At 46.5% G+C, this 27392-nt stretch overlaps 1 protein-coding gene across 2 annotated transcripts; it reads left to right on the top strand.

Annotated features, from left to right (window-relative positions):
• The first annotated feature begins 1941 nt into the window (after positions 1 to 1941).
• Positions 1942 to 25743, top strand: LOC130195268 (E3 ubiquitin-protein ligase TRIM21-like). 2 transcript variants are annotated; one of them, XM_056416712.1, is made up of 2 exons: positions 1942 to 2015; positions 13091 to 15063. In XM_056416712.1, exon 2 carries the CDS (start codon positions 13100 to 13102, stop codon positions 14690 to 14692), a length of 1593 nt encoding a protein of 530 aa, XP_056272687.1. In that variant the 5' UTR covers positions 1942 to 2015; positions 13091 to 13099; the 3' UTR covers positions 14693 to 15063. The 2 variants fall into 2 exon arrangements, 1 of the variants encoding a protein (XP_056272687.1); XR_008832040.1 differs by lacking the exon at positions 13091 to 15063 and adding an exon at positions 25544 to 25743 and having other exon boundaries at positions 1964 to 2015.
• Positions 25744 to 27392: the final 1649 nt, after the last annotated feature.

The raw sequence follows: 27392 nt of genomic DNA, 5'->3' as shown, positions 1-27392 counted from the left end.
GATTACAAATTTTAATCGGGTTAATCACAGGTTTCTGTGGATTAATCATGATTAATCACATATTACCGATATTCTCGGTATATTTTGTGAGAACATAGAGATTTATGACAAAAGACGGATATATACATTTATACATTCTTCTATACAATGGTGCTGCAACTCAGCAGTTATTTAGCAGTTTTCTTCCATATGGAACATTAATACATCTTCATCCTAAACAGAATGTTTAACCCTCCTGTTACCTTTCGGGTCAATTTGACCCCATTCAATGTTTAATGTCGGTGTTCTTTGGGGTCAATTTGACCCCCGGCTGTTTTTCACTGTGTCAAACATATAAGAAATATCAACTTTTTTATTTATTTAAAGGGCTATTTAGGTAGTCAACAAACAAACATAAAGTACCTCTCACTTAAACTTGGGAAGCAATATTAATTCTAATATTTTTCTGGAGGTTTTAATTACTGGGGTCAAATTGACCCCGAGGGTAAAATATGTCAGTAAATATAAAGGTAAACAGAACATTTTTCTCTTTTTTGTCAACCATTAACTTCACCATGACACAATCTAAAGCAGGGGTTCCCAAACTTTTTAGACCACGCACCTCCTTCTACATCCCGACCGGGTTCACACCCCCCCAACCCCCCACAACGTTCAACAGAATGCAAGAGTTGTTGACGGGGGGGGGGGGGGGGGGGGTGCGAGTGACTTTGCTCTGTCCCGATGCGCGTAGACCGGCGTCGGAGCTCTGCGGCGACCACGATCGACGTATTGAGCACCCCTGCATTCAAACATTAAATAGCCAAGAGTTTTTTTCAGCGTAAGAAATACGATGTGTGGCGGGAGTGTGTGAGCCGAAATGCCACTTGAGAGCCCTGAGAATGTTTAATATTAATTATTACACCATTAGACCACCATTACATTTTTCCTCTCGCGCACCCCCTAGAGGCAGCTCGTCCGCCACACTTTGGGAATCCCTGATCTAAAGGCCTCTAGTCTTCCTCTAGCAGCTGCTGAGGCAAACTGACTGTGTGGGTTTTCTTCATGAACTGGGCCGTGATGAAAGGGACGGCGGGGACACCGCTGCAAAGCTGAAACCTCACCGACACGGACAGGTGGACAGATTGACAAGTGACTTCTTTTTTGCTCGGTCCCGATGCGCGCGCACGGAGCTCTGTGGCGCGCGAGACGGAGATCGATAAGTGTTAACGCAACGCGAAGAAACAGAAATGACATGCTGCTGTGGAGATACGATCAACAACAGACGTTTAGTTTAATAAAAGAACAAAGACGTGCTATAGAGAACATGTCAGGGGGCGGGCCAATCTCTTTAATGTCATTGATCTACCGACACTACGCCGCGATCGACTGGCAGGTCGCGATCGACGTGTTGAGACCCTGATCTACAGGAAGTAAAAGTCGTAACAAGGTTTCCGGAGGTGAACCTGCGGAAGGATCATTACCGATGAACAGACCGTCTGCATGAGAGCGGACAGAGTTCAGATGGAAGCTCATTTTGCAAGTGACTTTGTTTTCGTCCCGATGTGCGCCGACACGCGGCATCCGAGCTCTGCGGCGAGCCGAGATCGGAGTCGTGTTAATGCGACACTAGAGACAGAATGACACGCTGCTGGAGAGACGACCAACAACAGACGGATTGGAAGCTCATTCTGCGCATGCGTTAAATGCGTTAAAAAAACAAACTAGTTAAACCTGTAATTTAATTAACTGAGTTAACGCGTTATTTTTCACAGCACTAAATATAATATGTATTATTCTGCATGATGAGTACTTTCACTGGCTCCTCCTCTTTCACTGGCTCCTCCTCGTGAAAGAGGAGGAGCCAGTGAAGAGGAGGAGCTGCAGAGTCACTTCTCCTGAAACGAAAGTGAAGTGAGTCTGAGAGACAGCAGCGCTGCAGTCAGACACGTCTCTGTTTCTGTCTGAGAAACATTCACCTGGACCCACAACAACAACAACAACAACAACAGCAGCAGCAGAGTCTCTGACCAACGCCGGTGAGTCCACTGTGCTGCTAAATGAACTTAAATGTAGTTCCAGTCAGAAAGTAGCAGCAGCTGAACTAACCGGTGGAGCTTGAATGTACCTGATGACGTATTTGACCCGTAAAGGCAGACGTGTGATTTATAAACACGTTTATTATGTTCATGACATTTGGTGAATGTCCGTGAACTCCTTCCCCGCCTGGTGGTCAGTGCTGTTGGTCTTCGTGAGGCGGCCCAGCTGGTCGTATCGACTGTGGTCCAACATCAGGCGTTAGCGTGAAGCCTCAGGTCTCCTCCGACAGGAAGCTGGCCTCAGCCTGTCCTCCATGTCGGGGCTCTGTGTGTGTGTCTAACACCGGATGAGCATGTTGCCCCACCTGTTGCTCCACATGTTGCACAACCTGTTGCTCCGCCTGTTGCCCCACCTGTTGCTCCACCTGTTGCCCCACCTGTTGCACAACCTGCTGCCCCGCCTGTTGCTCCACCTGTTGCCCCACCTGTTGACCTCGACTCGCCCACATTCCACCACCTGAACATACAGTGGAGAGGTGTGAGTCATCAGCACGGATACAACTGCTGCTTTGAAAGTTTATGATGAAGAGAGTTTAAAAGTCACACGAGATATGAAGTGAAATTATGGTTCCACAAAAGAGGAGCTTGATACCGAAGGCTCTGGGGTAATATGGTACTACACGCTCTCTAGTGGGGTAATGTGGTACTACATGCTCTCTAGTGGGGCAATATGGTACTACACACTCTCTAGTGGGGCAATATGGTACTACATGCTCTCTAGTGGGGCAATATGGTACTACACGCTCTCTAGTGGGGTAATATGGTACTACATGCTCTCTAGTGGGGCAATATGGTACTACACGCTCTCTAGTGGGGTAATATGGTACTACACGCTCTCTAGTGGGGCAATATGGTACTACACGCTCTCTAGTGGGGTAATATGGTACTACACGCTCTCTAGTGGGGCAATATGGTACTACATGCTTTCTAGTGGGGTAATATGGTACTACAAGCTCTCTAGTGGGGTAATATGGTACTACACGCTCTCTAGTGGGGTAATATGGTACTACAAGCTCTCTAGTGGGGTAATATGGTACTACAAGCTCTCTAGTGGGGCAATATGGTACTACACGCTCTCTAGTGGGGCAATATGGTGCTACAAGCTCTCTAGTGGGGTAATATGGTACTACACAGTCTCTAGTGGGGTAATATGGTACTACACGCTCTCTAGTGGGGTAATATGGTACTACAAGCTCTCTAGTGGGGTAATATGGTACTACATGCTCTCTAGTGGGGCAATATGGTACTACAAGCTCTCTAGTGGGGTAATATGGTACTACAAGCTCTCTAGTGGGGTAATATGGTACTACATTCTCTCTAGTGGGGCAATATGGTACTACAAGCTCTCTAGTGGGGTAATATGGTACTACATGCTCTCTAGTGGGGCAATATGGTACTACAAGCTCTCTAGTGGGGTAATATGGTACTACAAGCTCTCTAGTGGGGTAATATGGTACTACATGCTCTCTAGTGGGGCAATATGGTACTACAAGCTCTCTAGTGGGGTAATATGGTACTACATGCTCTCTAGTGGGGTAATATGGTACTACACGCTCTCTAGTGGGGTAATATGGTACTACATGCTCTCCAGTGGGGTAATATGGTACTACACGCTCTCCAGTGGGGTAATATGGTACTACATGCTCTCTAGTGGGGCAATATGGTACTACAAGCTCTCTAGTGGGGTAATATGGTACTACATGCTCTCTAGTGGGGTAATGTGGTACTACATGCTCTCTAGTGGGGTAATATGGTACTACACGCTCTCCAGTGGGGTAATATGGTACTACATGCTCTCTAGTGGGGCAATATGGTACTACAAGCTCTCTAGTGGGGTAATATGGTACTACATGCTCTCTAGTGGGGTAATGTGGTACTACATGCTCTCTAGTGGGGTAATATGGTACTACATGCTCTCTAGTGGGGTAATGTGGTACTACACGCTCTCTAGTGGGGTAATATGGTACTACATGCTCTCCAGTGGGGTAATATGGTACTACACGCTCTCTAGTGGGGTAATATGGTACTACATGCTCTCTAGTGGGGCAATATGGTACTACACGCTCTCTAGTGGGGTAATATGGTACTACATGCTCTCTAGTGGGGCAATATGGTACTTCGCCTCGGTGTGTTGGTGTGCGATGTTTTTTGTTGTGTTCGTTTTAAATACTGTTTTCTGCTGGGATTCCCAGAGCTCTTTCACCAGAGAAGAGCTCTTGAACATCAGGGGAACAACTCCAGCGGATTTACTTCCAACATTTTTAACTTCTGTGGAGTTACTGGACATTTTTGTAAAAGGTGTGCTCACCTTCGCCCACGCGGTGAGACGCCGGCGGAGAGGAAGCGCTCAGGGGCGCTTATGCGGCTACGGAAACGGGATCTCGTACAGCGCTGCCGGGCATATTTCTCCAACGTCCGCTCACTGTGCAACAAACTGGACGAACTCCAGCTGCTGGTGGGGAGACAGAGACTTCTCCTCATCCTCCGTTCTGTGCTTCACGGAATCATGGCTTAGTGGCTCGATACCAGACTCTGCGCTCCAGCTCGCTGGCTTCCAGCTGTTCCGAGCGGACGGGTCACGGAGCTCTCCGGAAAAAAAGGGTGGAGGAATCTGCTTTTACCTCAACAACGGCTGGTGCAACGACGTAACGGTGATTCTACAGCACTGTTCGCCGGACCTGGAATCTTTTATCATTCACTGCAAACCCTTCTACTCCCACGTGAGTTCGCTTCATTCATCCTGGCGGAGTTTACATGCCGCAAGAGGGAACGTGAACGAGGCACAACAGACCTCGCCGAACAGATACGGTGTGTGAGCGGACCTTCCGGACTCTTTAGTTATTGTACTCGGTGATTTTAACAAAGGAAACCTCAGCCACGAACTCCTAAATATAGACAGTTAATTAAATGCCCTACCAGAGAGAAGAGCATTCTGGACCACTGCTACACAACAATCAGCAGGGCCTATCACGCCGTCCCTCGAGCTGCACTGGGAAACTCTGACCACGTCATGGTTCATCTGATTCCTCATACAGGCAGAGACTAAAGCTCTGCAAACCTGTGGTGAGGAAGTTCAAGAAGTGGACCAGTGACGCTCTGGAGGATCTACGGGTGTTTGGACTGTACTGACTGGGATGTCTTCAGGACTGCTACCAACAGCCTGGATGAGTACACAGAGGCTGTAACTTCACATCAGCTTCTGTGAGGACAGCTGTATTCCATCCAGCTCCAGGGTGAGTTATAACAACGACAAACCCTGGTTCACAGCGGAGCTCAGGAAGCTAAGACTGCAGAAGGACCAGGCATTCAGGAGTGGGGACAAGGACCTGTACACAGAGTCCAAATACAGGTTTAGCAAGGCGGTGAGAGATGCTAAACGACTGTACTCTGAGAAACTGCAACAGCAGCTCTCAGCAAACGACTCTGCTTCTGTCTGGAGAGGGCTCAGGCAGATCACCAACTACAAGCCCAAATCACCCCACTCCATGAACAATGTGCTTCTGGCAGACGAGCTAAATGAGTTCTACTGCCGCTTTGAAAGTCAATGGAGCAGTCCTGAGACAATCCCCCACAGCCCCACCAACAAGCCACAGACCATCAGCCCACCTCCCCCAGCCCATCAGGGCTCACACCTCTGGAGCACCCTCCATCAACTCAGCGACGCCCTCGTCATCCTGGAGAGAGCCGTCAACAGGCTGTTTAAAAGCAGAACCCCGCAAAGCAGCGGGCCCGGACTCCGTCTCCCTCCACCCTGAAGCACTGTGCTGACCAGCTGTCTCCGGTGTTCACCGACATCTTCAACACCTCCCTGGAGACATGCCACGTTCCAGCCTGCTTCAAGGCCTCCACCATCATCCCGTCCCAAAACCCAAGATCACAGGACTCAATGACTACAGGCCCATCGCCTGACCTCTGTGGTCATGAAGTCCTTTGACGCTTGGTCCTGTCACACCTCAAGACCATCACCGACCCACTTCTGGACCCACTGCAGTACGCCTACAGACCCAACAGGTCTGCAGACCATGCAGTCAACATGGCCTTCACTACATCCTCCAGCATCTGGACTCCCGAGCAACCTACGACAGGATCGTGTTTGTGGACTTCAGCTCTGCCTTCAATACGATCATCCGTCCCTGCTGCAGGACAAGCTCTCCCAGCTGCACGTGCCCGACTCCACCTGCAGGTGGATCACAGACTTCCTGACCGACAGGAAGCAGCACGTGAGGCTGGGGAAACACGTCTCAGGCTCCCGGACCACCAGCACGGGTTCCCCAAGGCTGTGTTCTCTCCCTCTGCTGTTCTCCCTGTACACCAACAGCTGCACCTCCAGTCACCAGTCCGTCAAGCTCCTAAAGTTCGCGGATGACACCACCCTCATTGGACTCATCTCTGGTGGGACGAGACCGCCTACAGGTGGGAGACTGACCACCTGGTGACCTGGTGCAGCCAGAACAACCTGGAGCTCAACGCTCTGAAGACAGTGGAGATGGTTGTGGATTTCAGGAGGAATGCAGCCCCACCCGCCCTCTCATCCTGTGTGACTCCCCGACGCTGTGGAGTCCTACCGCTTCCTGGGCTCCATCATCTCCCAGGACCTCAAGTGGGAGCTGAACATCGCTCCATCTCCAAGAAGGCCCAGCAGAGGATGTTCTTCCTGAGGCAGCTGAGGAAATTCAACCTGCCAGGGAAGATGATGGTACAGTTCTACACGGCCATCGTTGAGTCCATCATCTGCTCCTCCATCACCGTCTGGCACCCTGCAGCCACAGCCAAAGACAAGCGCAGGCTGCAGAGCATCATCCGCTCGGCCGAGGGTTATCGGCTGCAATCTGCCTTCCTCCAGGTCCTGATCACTTCCAGGTCACTGAAGAGGGCAAGAAAGATTGTCGCCGCCCCCTCCCACCCTGGACACTCGCTGTTCGAGTCCCTCCCTCGGGAGGAGGCTGCGTCCATCATGACTAAGTCCACCCGCCACAACAAAGCTTTTTCCCGTCGGCGGTCGGGCTCATGAATGGACCCCGGGACTGACTGACTGTCACCCCCAGGACTACCACCTCTTCTTCCACCTTCCTCTCTCCTCCTTCTTCCCGCTCCTTCCTCTTCCTCCTCCTCCCTCTTCCTCCCACTCCTCCTCCCTCCTCCTTCTTCTTCCCTCCTCCACACACGTCACCTTAACAAGCACTTCAACTAAAACACACCACTTGAAGCACACACCCAAACACTCTCACATTATTTGTTGTCTTTCCGTCGCGTTGATTGTTGTTTGTTTGTCATGTCCAAATGTTGCACCTTCCACCAAAAAAAATTCCTCGTTTGTTTGTGAAAACATTCTTTGGCAATAAACCTGTTTCTGATTCTGATTCTGATTCTGATATGGTACTACATGCTCTCCAGTGGGGTAATATGGCACTATATGCTCTCCAGTGGGGTAATATGGTACTACAAGCTCTCTAGTGGGGTAACATGGTACTACATGCTCTCTAGTGGGGTAATATGGAACTACACGCTCTCTAGTGGGGTAATATGGTACTACATGCTCTCTAGTGGGGCAATATGGTACTACAAGCTCTCTAGTGGGGTAATATGCTACTACATTCTCTCTAGTGGGGCAATATGGTACTACACGCTCTCTAGTGGGGTAATATGGTACTACATGCTCTCTAGTGGGGCAATATGGTACTACAAGCTCTCTAGTGGGGTAATATGGTACTACATGCTCTAGTGGGGTAATGGTACTACATTCTCTCTAGTGGGGCAATATGGTACCACAAGCCTCTAGTGGGGTAATATGGTACTACATGCTCTCTAGTGGGGTAATATGGTACTACATGCTCTCTAGTGGGGTAATATGGTACTACATGCTCTCTAGTGGGGCAATATGGTACTACAAGCTCTCTAGTGGGGTAATATGGTACTACAAGCTCTCTAGTGGGGTAATATGGTACTACACGCTCTCTAGTGGGGCAATATGGTACTACACGCTCTCCAGTGGGGCAATATGGTACTACAAGCTCTCTAGTGGGGCAATATGGTACTACACGCTCTCCAGTGGGGCAATATGGTACTACAAGCTCTCTAGTGGGGCAATATGGTACTACAAGCTCTCTAGTGGGGTAATATGGTACTACATGCTCTCTAGTGGGGTAATATGGTACTACATGCTCTCTAGTGGGGCAATATGGTACTACAAGCTCTCTAGTGGGGTAATATGGTACTACAAGCTCTCTAGTGGGGCAATATGGTACTACATGCTCTCTAGTGGGGTAATATGGTACTACATGCTCTCTAGTGGGGTAATATGGTACTACATGCTCTCTAGTGGGGTAATATGGTACTACATGCTCTCTAGTGGGGCAATATGGTACTACAAGCTCTCTAGTGGGGCAATATGGTACTACAAGCTCTCTAGTGGGGCAATATGGTCCTACACGATCTCTTGTGGGGTAATATGGTACTACAAGCTCTCTAGTGGGGTAATATGGTACTACACGCTCTCTAGTGGGGCAATATGGTACTACAAGCTCTCTAGTGGGGTAATATGGTACTACACGCTCTCTAGTGGGGCAATATGGTACTACAAGCTCTCTAGTCGGGTAATATGGTACTACACGCTCTCTAGTGGGGCAATATGGTACTCATACCTGCAAACTTGTCACCTTTCGGTGAAATTCACCGTTTTGAACTCAAATAGGTCATCCACGTGAATCGTGGAGATCCGAAGAGTTTTTGTTTTGGGGGAGAGGGGGGTCACCTGCGCTGCCGCTGAGATTGCAGTGAGACGGAGAAAAGTGTGAAGTGTTGCTCTTCATAAAACATCTTTGATGGCACGTGTCGCGCCTCGCCAATCAGCGTTCAGATGTCCACAGCGTTGGGGGTTCAGGTTAGCTTGAATGTTAGCCCGCCACATCTACTCCTGTCACGCTGCACGGTGTAGCGATGCTAACAAAGTACCCGCACGTTAAACACGATGTGATTTAGCATATTTTTAGTATCGATACTTCATTAAGAGAGCGATCAGAGCGCGCTGCTCCGTGTCGAGCTATCTGGCACACTGCTGCCATGCAGCTCACAGCGAGAGAAGTGGCAGCTTTAGAGACTTCGGCTTAAAAAAAAAGATGCCAGAAGTGAAATGTTTCAGTCTGTAAAGTTCTGTAACTCTCCAGCTGCTCATCCTGATGAACTGTGTATCATCTGGTCAGAGACTAACGGCCTCATAGTGATCATCAATGCTATGATGGAACCATGTAGTTTCATTCATATCTGGCTGTATTAATACTAATATTACTGTCATTTGTTAAGTGTTGAAAAGTTGGTAAAAAGTGAACCATACAGATGTTTTATTTATTACTATTATAGATAAATATACCAGTCTCGTAATTATGGTACCATATTGTTTGTATGGTGTATTGAATTCTGGTATCGGGTATCATGATATTTATGGCAGGTATGTAATATGTATAGAAGTTATAATATGAGTATCGTGACAAACAGGTAGAGACAGAACAGATTCAGGAGAAGTCCATGAGGACTGTTCAGGCAAAAAAAGGAAGTTGGTTCATGAATGACTTTAACCATATTATATATAATGACAATGTATATTTGTTATTACTATCATTATAGGGCTGAGTCAGAGCGGAGAACCTTTTGTTCTTAAACTGTTTATTATCATTATTTAGATTTGTGGTCAGAACAATAAAATGACTGTAGTTGTGGTTCTAAAAGCTTTGAGGCTTCAAACAACGTGGATGTGGTGTGGTGAAAAAAAAGAAAAAAAAGTCACCTGCACCCCCCCCCCCCTTGTCACCTTTTTCACCCCTCATGAGTTTGCAGGTATGGGTACTACACGCTCTCTAGTGGGGCAATATGGTACTACACGCTCTCTAGTGGGGCAATATGGTACTACAAGCTCTCTAGTGGGGTAATATGGTACTACAAGCTCTCTAGTGGGGCAATATGGTACTACACGCTCTCTAGTGGGGCAATATGGTACTACAAGCTCTCTAGTGGGGTAATATGGTACTACAAGCTCTCTAGTGGGGCAATATGGTACTACACGCTCTCTAGTGGGGCAATATGGTACTACACGCTCTCTAGTGGGGCAATATGGTACTACACGCTCTCTAGTGGGGTAATATGGTACTACAAGCTCTCTAGTGGGGCAATATGGTACTACACGCTCTCTAGTGGGGCAATATGGTACTACAAGCTCCCTAGTCGGGCAATATGGTACTACAAGCTCTCTAGTGGGGCAATATGGTACCACACGCTCTCTAGTGGGGCAATATGGTACTACACGCTCTCTAGTGGGGCAATATGGTACTACAAACGCTTTAATATCATCGTCTCTCTGCACCTCCTCCTCCTCCTCCTGTATACTATCAACTGTATACTACTTCCTGTGTACTTCTACTTGAAAGGAATGTGTAGCACTACATTAACCTAGAAGGGTAACTGGTTACATGGCAGATTCAGATTTGAGGCCAGCTGGGAGATATCATCCCTCCAGCATATCCTGGGTCTTCCCGGGGGTCTCCTCCCAGTTGGATGTGCCTGGTAAACCTCCAGTGGGAGGCGCAAAAGAGGCAACCTGATTAGATGCCCGAACACCTCGGAGTCTCCTTTTCCCCAGGAGGCTGAGTAGTCTGATACCTTGGTAGTTCGAGCACACTCTTTGAAAATGGGAACCATTTGGTCTTCGCCCATGGGCACTGTTCCCGACCCCCATGGGCGAAGACCACCAGACCACCAGATGCTCACCGGTGAGCTCCCCTCCTGGCTCTAGCTCCGGGAGGGTGCCCCGGTTTCCTTGACCTGGGCAAGGTGGCTATAGTCCATTTGCCGCTATCGATCAGGTTTATTACAGATATTATATAAAAATATACCAATTAAATTTAGAGATGCACCGATCAGGTTTTTTGGTACCGATCACTGAAATCAGAATCTGCCGATCCGATAATATCGATCACCGATCATGGTGTCGATTGAAGCATTCTATTTATTGTGTAGCATTATTGCCTAGGACTATGAGGAAATACATATACAGGACTGTCTCAGAAAATTAGAATATTATGATAAAGTTCTTTATTTTCTGTAATGCAATTAAAAAAACAAAAATGTCATGCATTCTGGATTCATTACAAATCAACTGAAATATTGCAAGCCTTTTATTCTTTTAATATTGCTGATTATGGCTTACAGCTTAAGAAAATTTTAATATTTCCTCAGACCAAGTAAAAAAAAAGATTTATAACAGCTGAGTGTTTGTCAAGGCTCAGGAAACCCTTGCAGGTGTTTCGAGTTAATTAGACAATTCAAGTGATTTGTTTAATACCCTACTAGTATACTTTTTCATGATATTCTAATATTTAGAGATAGGATATTTGAGTTTTCTTAAGCTGTAAGCCATAATCAGCAATATTAAAAGAATAAAAGGCTTGCAATATTTCAGTTGATTTGTAATGAATCCAGAATGCATGACATTTTTGTTTTTTTAATTGCATTACAGAAAATAAAGAACTTCATCACAATATTCTAATTTTCTGAGACAGTCCTGTATATAGCACCTAAAACATTAAAGAAATTACAGAGTTCTCGTAAAAATGTAGGACTTTTAATTTGAAAAATCTCCTAATTGCTACAGTAAATATGTTTGATTTCAAGGGTAATATTAGTCAGGAATGTCTTAAACACATCTGCATCAGTCATTGCCTGGGACTATGAGGAAAACGATATATAAAGCACCTCAAACAAGAAATTACCGATTTCTTTAAACATTTAGGACTTTTAAAAATATCCTAATTGATACATTAAAATGGGTTGATTGCCAGTGTAGGGGATTTCAGATATGTATGGAACACATCTGCATCATTCATTTCCTGGAACTCTTGGGGAAATCTATATACAGGACTTTTTTTAACATACAAAAGTCTGACTTATTTTTATAAACTCTTCCTTGGTACAGTAAAAATGTTTTGATTTGAGCATAATTTAAGCTAAATCTCAGAAACGATCTATAAAGATACAAAATCAGTTCATTGTTTCCTTGTATATGTTAGTGTATGATTTGTCGACATCTTATTTTGAAAAACGGTTGTTGTTTTTCGTGGTTCTTTCTGCTAACTTTGCAAAACCGGATGTTGTCACTTAAATCCTTCCGCTAACTTTATCAAAACCCTCGCGCTCCTGATCGAATGTGTTTACCGTGAGCATCAGTCTATATGTGTCATGTGTGGTCACGGTTGTCGCAGCAAGAGAGGACCCAAACGCCGACATTACTGCACAAAACAATCTTTACTCCAAGAAACCAGAACAGGACGACAAACACGCGGACCAAACAGTACGAAGCCACACTGGGAATGAGACGAACAGGGTTTACATACACAGGCAAGGTGAGAGGATTGGACAACGGGGAACGAGACACAGGTGGACACAATGAGGGCGGGGCCAGCAATCACACAGAAGGAAACAATCAGGAACAGGGCAGACAATCACAGGGAGACAGACGCTACACAAGGACTTCTAAACGACACAAAACTAGACACAAACTACAGATCCTAACAATATGGGCTCAGACATGTGAGAGTCGGCTGAGTCGACCCAGAGATTCAACTCGGGGGACGGGGACGCCGCTCGGTGGTGAGGATCCCCTCTGACCTCTCACTCTGCGGTCCTCGCCGGGCGCATCGTCTCCCTTGCGATGCGCCGCGATTGAAACGTCTCTGATAGTTCTCGCAGATTTTATGTCATCTGATCGGCCGTTTTGAGAACGCCGATCAAAACCGATAATGGGAATATCGGTCGATATGGATCGGCGCCGATCAGATTGTTTAATTGAACTATCCAAGATCTGATTAGAATTCAAATCTCTACCTGAAGTAAATGTAAGTACATTGTGCCGATGATGCTTCTCTGTCACCCGTTACCTCATTTGAATGCAGGACCTTTACTGTGCGCTATTTATAGTTTTGCTGTTATTTAATACATAATAACAGTTTTATTTCCCCTCTTGTCCTCAGACTGTAGACATGTCTGCTGCCAGCTGTCAGCTGACTGAGGATCAGTTCCTGTGCTCCATCTGTCTGGATGTGTTCACTGATCCAGTCAGTACACCATGTGGACACAACTTCTGTAAAGCCTGCATCACTCAACACTGGAACGTCAATGTCCCCGATCAGTGTCCCAACTGTAAGAAGCTTTTCTACACCAGACCTGAGCTGCAGATTAACACCTTCATCTCTGAGATGGCTGCTCAGTTCAGACAGGCAGCTCAACAGGAAGCCAGCAGCAGCAGCTCAGAGCCACAAGCTGCCAAACCAAGAGAAGTTCCCTGTGACGGCTGCACTGGAACCAAACTGAAGGCCCTGAAGTCCTGCCTGGTGTGTCTGGAGTCCTACTGTGAGACTCACCTGGAGCCTCACCTGACAAGACCAGGTCTGAAGAGACATCAGCTGATGGACCCCGTGGAGAACCTGGAAGGTTGGATGTGTCTGAAGCACAATAAACCTCTGGAGCTGTTCTGTCAGACCGACCAGACGTTTGTCTGCATGCTCTGCACTGTTCTAGACCACAAGAACCACAATGTAGTTCCTCTGGAAGAAGAATATGAAGGAAAGAAGGCCGAGATGAAGAAGACTGAGGCTGAAACCAAGGAGATGATCCAGAAGAGACGCCTGAAGATCCAGGAGCTCAAACACTCGGTGCAGCTCAGTGAGGAACAATCAGCCAGAGAGATAGCAGGTGGTGTTCAGGTCTTGACCGCTCTGAAGGAGTCTGTTGAGAGAAGCCAGGCCAAGCTCATCCTCACGATCAAAGAGAAGCACAGAAACACAGAGAAACAGGCTGAAGGCTTCATCCAAGAGCTGGAACAGGAGATATGTGAGCTGGAGAAGAGAAGCACTGAGGTGAAGCAGCTCTCACGCTCTGAAGACCATCTCCACCTCCTCCAGAGCCTCAGGACCCTGAAGGCTGCTCCACCCACCAAGAACTGGACCGGAGTCAGAGTCCGTCCACCTTCCTATGAGGGGACAGTGATGAGAGCTGTGCAGCAGCTGGAGGAGACGCTCAGCAATCAGATGAAGAAGCTGTTTGAGGGCGAGCTGAAGAGGGTCCAGCGGTCTGCAGTGGATGTGACTCTTGATCCTGATTCAGCAAACCCCTACCTCATCCTGTCTGATGATGGAAAACAAGTTAAACTTGGTGATGTACAGAAGAATCTTCCAGACAACCCAGAGAGATTTGATACTAGTGTTATTGTCTTAGCAAAGCAGAGTTTCTCTTCAGGAAGATCTTACTACGAGGTTCAGGTTGAAGGAAAGACTAAGTGGGATTTAGGAGTGGTGAGAGAGTCCATCAACAGGAAGGGACGCATCACACTTTCTCCTCAGGAAGGTTTCTGGATGATATGGTTGAGGAATGAGAATGAGTACTACGCTCTTGTTGACCCTCCAGTCCGTCTCTCTCTGAGGTCTCGGCCTCAGAAGGTGGGGGTGTTGGTGGATTATGAGGAGGGTCTGGTCTCCTTCTATGACGTAGATGCTGCAGCTCTTATCGACTCCTTTACTGGCTGCTGCTTCACTGAGAAACTCTTCCCATACTTTTGGTCCATGTCTTATCTTTGATCGGGACTTGTCCTTTAACTCCCACGTAAAGCAAATCTCAAGGACTGCATTCTTTCATCTACGTAATATTTCAAAAATCAGGCACATCTTGTCTCAAAAAGATGCAGAAAAATTGGTTCACGCGTTCGTTACTTCGAGACTGGATTACTGCAACTCCTTATTAGCAGGCTGCTCTAATAAATCTCTTAGGTCCCTCCAGTTGATCCAGAATGCTGCAGCTCGTGTTCTCACTAAAACTAAGAAAAGAGATCACATCACTCCTGCACTAGCTGCTCTGCACTGGCTCCCAGTAAAATCAAGAATCACTTTTAAAATTCTTCTCTTAACCTACAAAGCCTTGATTGGTGATGCTCCATCATATCTTAAGGAGCTTGTCAGTTCATATTGCCCCACTAGAGAGCTACGCTCACTAAATGCGGGACTACTTGTAGTTCCTAGAGTCTTAAAAAGTAGAATGGGAGCCAGAGCCTTTAGTTATCAAGCTCCTCTTTATGGAACCAGCTTCCAATTTCAGTCCGGGAGGCAGACACAGTCACCTCGTTTAAGAGTAGACTTAAGACCTTCCTCTTTGACAGAGCTTATAGTTAGGGCTGAATCAGGTTTGCCCTGGTCCAGCCCTTGATATGCTGCTATAGGCTTATAGCTGCCGGGGACGTTTAGGATGCACTGAGTACCTATCTCCTCTTTTTCTCTCCTTAAGGATGAATTTTCATCTCTCAATCACACGTTACTAACTCTGCTTTCTCCCGAAGTCCTTTTGACTTTACGTCTCATGGGGTCATCGGACCCTATGAGACGGCATAGATCCTATCTGCCTGATGGATCGTCTGGGTCGTGGAATTCCTGCTCATGACTACGCCACTGTCCTGTTGAGACTCGCCGCCACCTCCTCCCACCGCCATCTGCCTGATGGATCGTGGAGGTCTCCATCGTGGAATATGCCTACTATGAACTATTCATACACTCTGTCATATTCATTGAATGTATTTTAACTCTAAATCTGTCCTTCTGTACACATTACATCTATTGCATCTGTCCATCCTAGGAGAGGGATCCTCCTCTGTTGCTCTCCTCCAGGTTTCTTCCTTTTTCCCCTGAAGGGTTATTTGGGAGTTTTTCCTGGTCCGATGTGAGGTTTTGGGGCAGGGATGTCTATGTGTACAGATTGTAAAGCACTCCGAGACAAATTTGTAATTTGTGAAATTGGGCTATACAAATAAACTGAATTGAATTGAATTAATGAAGGAGGTCTAAACTCTGCTCCTCTGATCATCTCTCCTGTCGACCACACAGAGTAGAACTACCACTGGATTCCCTCCAGAGAGATCCACCTTCCTCTAATACAATAATGTCTGTTAATTGGTGATTCGTACAGTGTGTCGTGTTTATTATTTTTCTATGAATATTTCTTTGATTTGTATCACCTCTCACAACTAAAACACCAGTTTTATGTATTTAGTTACTGAAGACCAGTTCATGAATGAGACTGACAGAACTTTGCTTTTCTCTCTTTCCTTTGAAGTAAAACAATACAAAGTCACAATGTGTTCAGCTTTGTTTCTTAAGATATCACAGATAGATCAAAGAACTGATGGTGTTTCTAATGACACCAAATCACGTGGTTAAAACACCATCAGCTGACTGACACCCCATCACATGTCAGATACATGTTCTGTAAGATCATGTGCTGATGGTTCAGGCTGGGCGTGAGCACTGAACCAGGGCTCCCAGTTAGTGGAGAATACACAAGGTGTGAGGGCGCCCTCTAGAGGAGCTCACGACACACTGCAGCCTGTGTTCATAGGATAACTTAATATAAACAACCTGGTTCATAGTATAACTTTATTAACATAAACAACCTGGTTCATAGTATAACTTTATTAATATAAACAACCTGGTTCATAGTATAACTTGATTACAGTTTTTTTCAATCGCTCACAAGCGCTTACCCATACTTCAGATACTTTTTCTAAACTCTTCACACAGACTCACACCTACAAAGCACAATTGGCCAAATGGATAATTTTCTTCTCAAAAGCACATTTTATTAAATATATACTAACTCTTCATTTCAAAATAGAACACATCTTTCTCTGCAGACACTAACTTTACAAAAACACTGGAAATCTGACTCAAAATGAAATTATTTTGTCAAAGAATTACTCTTGTTTTCACTTCACAAAGTCCTTCCAGTCAATCAAAGTCCACCAGGTTTCAAAACACTGGCTGTTGCTGACATTACAAAAACTGCATAGACTTTTATGTTTCAGTTTTACAGGTATTTGCATGCAAAACATGTAATCCACTACATGTCTTGGTTGGGAACTGTATGTCCACATGTAATGTTCACATGCAAAAGCATTCCAGTAAAAAACGAATCAGTTTTTTTCTCTTTACTGTTTACTACAGGAGGTTCAGTATAAACACTGTTTACAGTTTGATGGAACACACTCAAAAAAACGATTCAAGCCCTTCTTAGAGGTGACACGTTTAAATATTGTTTGATACATTTAAATAAATCAATTACAAAACGAAGATATTTATATTGAATGGGTGTAACACAAAATGTATGAATACTTTCATTTATTAGATTTATTTAGGTTACACTCACAAAAACGATTCAAGCCCTTCTTCGAGGTGATACATTTAAATATTGTTTGATACATTTAAATAAATCAATTACAAAAATAGATATTTATATTTAATGGGTGTAACACAAAATGTATGAATACTTTCATTTATTAGATTTATTTAGGTTAGATGGTGTGCATATCAACTCAAAATAAATGTGTTTAATTGAGGACTACCCTTTGTGCATGCGCCAGCTGAAAATCAGTTGTTTACATGAGGTGAAGACACTTTCAGGGCTGTATGGTGGTGTAGTGGCTAGCACTGTCGCCTCACAGCCAGAGGTCCGTGGGTTCAATTCCCAGTCGGGGTGTTCCTTCTGTGTGGAGTTTGCATATTTAGTTAGTTAGTTTATATTTTGAGTTGGACAAACACAAATTCATTTAATTTAATGACTATCGTAATTTGATTTGAGATGTATTTGATACAAATGAGTTGGACTAACTTAATTACATTTTATTGCACTGATGTGCTAAATTTGAGTTGGAGTTGCATATAATTATTGGATGGAAAACCTGCCAACAATTTAATTGAGTTCATCCAATGAGTCATTTCTTTGAGTGCAGAAACAGTTTGACAGTATTGCTTACAGTGAACAAAATATCCAAGAAACACACAAGAGAAATCTGAACAAAAACACAACGGCAACCAGCCCAGATAAAAAGGGGGGAACTATTGTTCCTTTAAAAAAGTTACAGTAAATCCAAACTGTTTATTTATTTATATTTTTATTTTTACAAATAAACTATGTTTTGGGGCAACGGCTGCAATCGATGATTGAACAACATCCTGGTTGGTCAATGTAGGCGCTGTCTGAGTGATCAACTTCCCAACCGGTCATAATCAAAACTTAAATTCTAATCCAAAACTTGCGAAAACATATTTCTCAAAAACATTCCAAACTTACCGACCAACAGGAGGAGATGGGGAATCAATTGTTTGTTTATGATCAGCTGAGATATATTGTTTTAGAACTGATATCATTGCAGAACAGGTTTTTAGACTGTATCCAAGGTTTGGAATATTGTGTTTGCCATTGTGGGATGTTGTGTGTTATCCAGCAGTCTCACATAGCCCCCCTCTGGACAGCCAGAGGGGGGGCTATGTGAGACTGCTGTTCATTGATTATAGTTCAGCTTTCAACACCATAGTCCCCTCCAGACTGGCCGGCAAGCTGATTGAGCTGGGACTGAACACCCCCCTGTGTGCTTGGATCCTGGACTTCCTGACCGCCAGGCCACAGGTGGTCAGGGTGGGCAGACACCTCAAATCCCTCACCCTGAACACAGGATCCCCAGGGTTGCGTCCTCAGCCCCTACTGTACTCCCTGTACACACATGACTGTGTGGCCAGGTTCAGCTCAACACCATCATCAAGTTTGCGGATGACACAGTGGTGGTGGGCCTGATCTCCGACAACGACGAAGGCCTACCTGGAGGAAGTTGCTGATCTGTCACTCTGGTGCCAGGACAACAGCCTCATCATGAATGTCACCAAAACTAAGGAGCTGATTGTGGACTTTAGGAGGGTACAACAACAGAGGACGTACTCACCACTGGGGATTAACGGGACTACTGTGGAGAGGGTGAGCGGGTATAAATACCTGGGAGTCCACATCACCGAGGATCTGACATGGTCAACAAACACAGACACTCTGGTGAGAAAGGCAAGGCAGCGCCTCTACCACCTCAGGCAGCTGAGGAAATTTAAAGTTTCCCAGAGGACCCTTCAGTCCTTCTACTCTGGAGCTGTAGAGAGCGTCCTGACAGGAAGCATCACAGCCTGGTTTGGCAACTGCTCCGCTCAGGACAGGAAGGTTTCAGAGAGTAGTGCGTTCGGCTGAACGCACTATTGGAACTACACTCCCACCCTGCAGGACTTGTACACCAGGAGGTGCAGAACCAGAGCCGGCAGGATCATGAAGGATCCTCACCACCCCAACAACAGACTGTTTCAGCTGCTGCGGTCAGGCAGGCGCCTCGGTAGTCACGCTGCAAGAACAGAGAGACTGAGACGGAGTTTCTTTCCTCAGGCCATTAGGACTGTGAACTCCGACCTCACCAGGACCCCCACATAGACCCACACAACTGCCCCTCTTAGGCACACACACACACACACACACACACACACACACACACACACACACACACACACTTACTGTAAATATTGTGTTGTTTTTTATTGTAAATAGTGTGTACTTGTTGCCCTTGCACATTCCTGCTGAGCATTGCCACTTTCATTTCACTGCACACCCTGTGTGTGTATGTGACAAATAAAACATCTTGAATCTTGAATCTTGAACAATCCATAATTTTGTTGGGAGGTATCGATTGTCTGTTAAGAAAATGTAAGCATTGTGGAAATGTGTTCACTGACTGCATATTGTGTGAAAACGACATGAAATGTGTGAATGGAACGGCCACAAAACACAACGATGCTGTGCTAATTGTCTTTAGAGTTTTGAAAATGTGACCACTGATTGGGCAAACGCTTGGTAGGGCCTGAAAAAACTATCATATAAAAAACCTTGTTCGCAGTCTAACTTTATTAACATAAACAACCTGGTTCACTTTATCATGTGTATCTACCATAAGGGCATCTAAGAGGGCACTTTGTCACGCGTATCTACCATAGGGGCATCTAAGAGGGCACTTTGTCATGTGTATCTACCATCGGGGCATCTAAGAGGGCACGTTGTCATGTGTATCTACCATAGGGGCATCTAAGAGGGCACTTTGTCATGTGTATCTACCATAGGGGCATCTAAGAGGGCATGTTGTCATGTGTATCTACCATAGGGGCATCTAAGAGGGCACTTTGTCATGTGTATCTACCATCGGGGCATCTAAGAGGGCACGTTGTCATGTGTATCTACCATAGGGGCATCTAAGAGGGCACTTTATCATGTGTATCTACCATAAGGGCATCTAAGAGGGCACTTTGTCATGTGTATCTACCATAGGGGCATCTAAGAGGGCACTTTGTCATGTGTATCTACCATAGGGGCATCTAAGAGGGCACTTTGTCATGTGTATCTACCATAGGGGCATCTAAGAGGTACTGTGTCATGTGTATCTACCATAGAGGCATCTAAGAGGGCACTATGTCATGTGTATCTACCATAGGGGCATCTAAGAGGGCACTATGTCATGTGTATCTATCATAGGGGCATCTAAGAGGTCACTATGTCATGCGTATCTATCATAGGGGCATCTAAGAGGGCACTATGTCATGTGTATCTATCATAGGGGCATCTAAGAGGGCACTATGTCATGTGTATCTATCATAGGGGCATCTAAGAGGGCACTATGTCATGCGTATCTACCATAGGGGCATCTAAGAGGACACTGTGTCATGTGTATCTACCATAGGGGCATCTTAGAGGGCACTATGTCATGTGTATCTATCATAGGGGCATCTAAGAGGGCACTATGTCATGTGTATCTACCATAGGGGCATCTAAGAGGGCACTGTGTCATGTGTATCTACCATAGAGGCATCTAAGAGGGCACTATGTCATGTGTATCTATCATAGGGGCATCTAAGAGGGCACTATGTCATGTGTATCTACCATCGGGGCATCTAAGAGGGCACTATGTCATGTGTATCTACCATAGGGGCATCTAAGAGGGCACTATGTCATGTGTATCTACCATAGAGGCATCTAAGAGGGCACTTTGTCATGTGTATCTACCACCTCAGGAGCAGTCCTGAGACAATCCCCCACAGCCCCATCAACAAGCCACAGACCATCAGCCCACCCTCCCCCAGCCCATCAGGGGCTCACACCTCTGGAGCACCCTCCATCAACTCAGCGACGACCCTTGTCATCCTGGAGAGAGACATCAACAGGCTGTTCAAAAAGCAGAACCCCCGCAAAGCAGCGAACCCGGACTCCGCCTCTCCCCTCCACCCTGAAGCACTGTGCTGACCAGCTGTCTCCGTGTTCACCGACATCTTCAACACCTCCCTGGAGACATGCCACGTTCCAGCCTGCTTCAAGGCCTCCACCATCATCCCCGTCCCCAAAAAACCCAAGATCACAGGACTCAATGACAACAGGCCCGTCGCCCTGACCTCTGTGGTCATGAAGTCCTTTGAACGCTTGGTCCTGTCACACCTCAAGACCATCACCGACCCACTCCTGGACCCCCTGCAGTTCGCCTACAGAGCCAACAGGTCTGCAGACGACACAGTCAACATGGCCCTTCACTACATCCTCCAGCATCTGGACTCCCCAGGAACCGACGCCAGGATCCTGTTTGTGGACTTCAGCTCTGCCTTCAACACCATCATCCCGTCCCTGCTGCAGGACAAGCTCTCCCAGCTGCACGTGCCCGACTCCACCTGCAGGTGGATCACAGACTTCCTGACCGACAGGAAGCAGCACGTGAGGCTGGGGAAACACGTCTCAGGCTCCCGGACCACCAGCACAGGTTCCCCAAGGCTGTGTTCTTTCCTCTGCTGTTCTCCTGTACCAACAGCTGCACCTCCAGTCACCAGTCCGTCAAGCTCCTAAAGTTCATGGATGACACCACCCTCATTGGGCTCATCTCTGGTGGGACGAGACCGCCTACAGGTGGGAGACTGACCACCTGGTGACCTGGTGCAGCCAGAACAACCTGGAGCTCAACGCTCTAAAGACAGTGGAGATGGTTGTGGATTTCAGGAGGAATGCAGCCCCACCCGCCCCTCTCCTCCTGTGGGACTCCCCCGTCGACGCTGTGGAGTCCTTCCGCTTCCTGGGCTCCATCATCACCCAGGACCTCAAGTGGGAGCTGAACGTCAGCTCCATCACCAAGAAGGCCCAGCAGAGGATGTTCTTCCTGAGGCAGCTGAGGAAACTCAACCTGCCAGGGAGAATGATGGTACAATTCTACACGGCCATCGTTGAGTCCATCATCTGCTCCTCCATCACCGTCTGGCACCCTGCAGCCACAGCCAAAGACAAGTGCAGGCTGCAGAGCATCATCCGCTCGGCCGAGAGGGTTATCGGCTGCAATCTGCCTTCCCTCCAGGTCCTGTTCACTTCCAGGTCACTGAAGCGGGCCAGAAAGATTGTCGCTGACCCTCCCACCCTGGACACTCCTGTTCGAGTCCCTCCTCTGGGAGGAGGCTGCGTCCATCAGGACAAAGACCTCCCGCCACACCAAAAGTTTTTCCGTCGGCGGTCGGGCTCATCAATGGAACCCGGACTGACTGACTGTCACCCCCAGGACTACCACCTCTTCTTCCACCTTCCTCTCTCCTCCTTCTTCCCGCTCCTTCCTCTTCCTCCTCCTCCCTCTTCCTCCCACTCCTCCTCCCTCCTCCTTCTTCTTCCCTCCTCCACACACGTCACTTTAACATGCACTTTAACTAAAACACACCACTTGAAGCACACACCCAAACACTTTCACATTATTTGTTGTCTTTCTGTCGTGTTGATTGTTGTTTGTTTGTCATGTCCAAATGTTGCACCTTCCACCAAAAAAATTTCCTCGTTTGTGTAAACATTCCTGGCAATAAAACTGTTTCTGATTCTGATTCTGATTTCTGATAGGGGCATCTAAGAGGGCACTTTGTCATGTGTATCTACCATAGGGGCATCTAAGAGGGCACTATGTCATGTGTATCTACCATAGGGGCATCAGAGGGCACTATGTCATGTGTATCTACCATAGGGGCATCAGAGGGCACTATGTCATGTGTATCTACCATAGGGGCATCTAAGAGGGCACTTTGTCATGTGTATCTACCATAGGGGCATCTAAGAGGGCACTATGTCATGTGTATCTACCATAGGGGCATCTAAGAGGGCACTTTGTCATGTGTATCTACCATAGGGGCATCTTAGAGGGCACTTTATCATGTGTATCTACCATAGGGGCATCTAAGAGGGCACTTTGTCATGTGTATCTACCATAGGGGCATCTAAGAGGGCACTATGTCATGTGTATCTACCATAGGGGCATCTAAGAGGGCACTTTGTCATGTGTATCTACCATAGGGGCATCTAAGAGGGCACTATGTCATGTGTATCTACCATAGGGGCATCTAAGAGGGCACTTTGTCATGTGTATCTACCATAGGGGCATCTTAGAGGGCACTTTGTCATGTGTATCTACCATAGGGGCATCTTAGAGGGCACTGTGTCATGTGTATCTACCATAGGGGCATCTTAGAGGGCACTGTGTCATGTGTATCTACCATAGAGGCATCTAAGAGGGCACTATGTCATGTGTATCTACCATAGAGGCATCTAAGAGGGCACTATGTCATGGGTATCTACCATAGAGGCATCTAAGAGGGCACTATGTCATGTGTATTGTTGAGTATTCTGAAACTGGGCACTTCGCAGATGGTGGAAAACAAGCTTCCGGACGCGCATAGATTAAGTTATCAACATTTAATGGCAGGAATTGTAAAACAAACAGTCAACGCGCTCTCCCTCGTGTCCAGGCTGCCGGTTCCCGGCACCTTCCGGGAGCACACCCTCCTGCATCGCCTTACCTGAGAAAAGAGAGCGGTCCCTCTAAAAACACGCTGTCTCTTAATCCTCTCTTGCGCCGGTCGAAACGTCACTTCCGGTTCCGACGCTTTCACAATAAGATTCCCGTCTTGGTTTTGACTGCATTAAAAGTCACCTTCACAATAAAAGTCCCTTGTTATTGTGAGTCACTTCACGGAATTCAACCGGCTTCGTCAATCTATAATACTAACATACAGTCACTCTCATGCAATATACATTAATTCTTGCCATTTACATTTGCATAGAGTAAACATTACCCCTATGCTTCATAATACATTCATAACAATATCAATATTCTCCTTAATATTGTCTATTATAATATCTTTCTATATGTATTAATTTAAAACATAAGACCTCTGCAGATGTTATCAAAATAAACTATTACAACTTAACAGTATCTACCATAGGGGCATCTTAGAGGGCACTTTATCATGTGTATCTACCATAGGGGCATCTAAGAGGGCACTTTATCAATGGTATCTACCATAGGGGCATCTAAGAGGGCACTTTGTTATGTGTCTACCATAGGGGCATCTTAGAGGGCACTTTATCATGTGTATCTACCATAGGGGCATCTAAGAGGGCACTTTGTCATGTGTATCTACCATAGAGGCATCTAAGAGGGCACTTTATCATGTGTATCTACCATAGGGGCATCAGAGGGCACTTTGTCATGTGTATCTACCATAGGGGCATCAGAGGGCACTTTGTCATGTGTATCTACCATAGGGGCATCAGAGGGCACTTTGTCATGTGTATCTACCATAGGGGCATCAGAGGGCACTTTATCATGTGTATCTACCATAGGGGCATCTAAGAGGGCACTTTATCATGTGTATCTACCATAGGGGCATCTAAGAGGGCACTTTATCATGTGTATCTACCATAGGGGCATCTTAGAGGGCACTTTATCATGTGTGTCTACCATAGAGGTATCTAAGAGGGCACTTTATCATGTGTATCTACCATAGGGGCATCTAAGAGGGCACTTTATCATGTGTATCTACCATAGGGGCATCTAAGAGGGCACTTTATCATGTGTCTCTACCATAGGGGCATCTAAGAGGGCACTTTATCATGTGTATCTACCATAGGGCATCTAAGAGGGCACTTTATCATGTGTATCTACCATAGGGGCATCTAAGAGGGCACTTTATCATGTGTCTCTACCATAGGGGCATCTAAGAGGGCACTGTGTCATGTGTATCTACCATAGGGGCATCTAAGAGGGCACTTTATCATGTGTATCTACCATAGGGGCATCTAAGAGGGCACTTTATCATGTGTATCTACCATAGGGGCATCTAAGAGGGCACTTTCTAAGAGGGCACTTTGTCATGTGTCTCTACCATAGGGGCATCTAAGAGGGCACTTTGTCATGTGTCTCTACCATAGGGGCATCTAAGAGGGCACTTTATCATGTGTATCTACCATAGGGGCATCTAAGAGGGCACTTTATCATGTGTCTCTACCATAGAGGCATCTAAGAGGGCACTGTGTCATGTGTATCTACCATAGGGGCATCTAAGAGGGCACTTTGTCATGTGTCTCTACCATAGGGGCATCTAAGAGGGCACTTTGTCATGTGTATCTACCATAGGGGCATCTAAGAGGGCACTTTATCATGTGTATCTACCATAGGGGCATCTAAGAGGGCACTTTGTCATGTGTCTCTACCATAGGGGCATCAACGACGCCTTGTTCCTTTGCAGATCCTCCTCCCACATGGAGTTCCACCTGCATCTGATCACAGATGGTGATCCGTATGATCTCCATCCAACTGGACTTCTCGTCGACGGGCGAGAAGGCCGACTGCGGAGCTCTCCGGATCCTATCTGGAAACTCCTTAAGTTGGAGGGGAAAGGGTCTATGCTGCTCGCTGCTCTTAACTTTTAATAATATACAAAGACAGTTTTTTTTAATCCTTCAAATGAAGGATACCTGTGACGAATGAACCACACCTATGACGTCATTGGTGTTTGTATTTGTAATGAAGGCTGAATTAAATAAATCATGCTAACGTTCATATTATTCAAGATTCAAGATGTTTTATTTGTCACATACACACACAGGGTGTGCAGTGAAATGAAAGTGGCAATGCTCAGCAGGAATGTGCAAGGGCAACAAGTACACACTATTTACAAATAAAAAACAACACAATATTTACAGTAAGTGTGTGTGTGTGTGTGGGCAGTTGTGTGGGTCTATGTTGAGTTGACTTTATGTGTTGAGTGGAATCAAAGTTACACAGAGTGCAGAATATTGTCTTTATTTAGAAATTATTAATTATTTATTAGAAAACCAACCAATCCGATAAAAAACTTAGAAATTCATAAAAAACAAAAAGTTAATCATAATTTAAGATAAAACTTTATGGATCCTTCTGTGGATTTCTGCAGCATCTCCATATTCACCAGCTGCGACACATCAATGATTATCATACAATGCAGAGAGCGTCCTGCAGCCACATCAACACCCCCTCAACAACCCCCCAGCCCCCCCACCCCGCCTGCACCTCACAGCAGCCACACTCTCATCGTAGAGGAGCACGAGGTGAGGCGCATGCTGAGAACGGTGAACCCGAGGAAGGCCACAGGCCCAGACGGTGTTCCAGGACAAGTACTGAGAGAATGTGCAGACCAGCTGGCTGGGGTCTTTACCAAGATCTACAACCAATCACTCTCTCAGGCTGTCGTCCCACCATGCATGAAGACTTCCACAATCATTCCGGTGCCGAAAAAGAACTCCATCACCTGCCTTAACGATTACCGCCCAGTAGCACTCACACCCATCATCACAAAGTGCTTTGAGAAACTGATCAAGATACACATCACCTCAGCTCTACCTCCCGGGTTTGACCCTCACCAGTTCGCCTACAGAACAAACAGGTCCACGGAGGACGCCATCGCCACAGCTCTGCACTCCACTCTGAGCCACTTGGAACAGAGGGGGAGCTACGCGAGGCTGCTCTTTGTGGACTACAGCTCGGCATTTAACACCATCATTCCTGAGAGACTGGTGTCCAAACTATTAGATCTGGGACTATCAAGCTCAATATGCAAATGGATAATGGACTTTTTGTCTGACCGTCCCCAGAGGGTGAGGATGGGTTGCCACACCTCCTCAAACCTAAACCTCAGCATCGGCTCTCCACAGGGCTGCGTGCTGAGTCCTCTACTCTACTCACTCTACACACACGACTGCACCCCGCACACTCCAGCAACTCGGTCATCAAGTTCGCGACGACACCACCATAGTGGGGCTCATCTCAGGAGGAGATGAGCGCATGGAACGAGGTGGAGAGGCTGGCAGGGTGGTACAGAGAACAACCTGGCCCTGAACACCTCCAAAACCAAGGAGCTGATTGTCGATTTCAGGAGGAAAAACAGACTTTCAGCCCCTGGTCATCAGTGGAGACAATGGAGAGCCTCCAACTTCCGATTCCTGGGTGTACACCTCGAAGAACACCTTACCTGGAGCACCAACACCTCAGCCACCATCAAGAAGGCACACCAGAGACTGTACTTCCTGAGAGTCCTCAGGAAAATCACCTCACACAGG

Source organism: Pseudoliparis swirei, chromosome 6, assembly GCF_029220125.1.
Source record: "Pseudoliparis swirei isolate HS2019 ecotype Mariana Trench chromosome 6, NWPU_hadal_v1, whole genome shotgun sequence".
NCBI lineage: Eukaryota > Metazoa > Chordata > Actinopteri > Perciformes > Liparidae > Pseudoliparis > Pseudoliparis swirei.
Note: the sequence above shows the minus strand (reverse complement) of the source record. Positions and strands in the feature narration are given on the sequence as shown.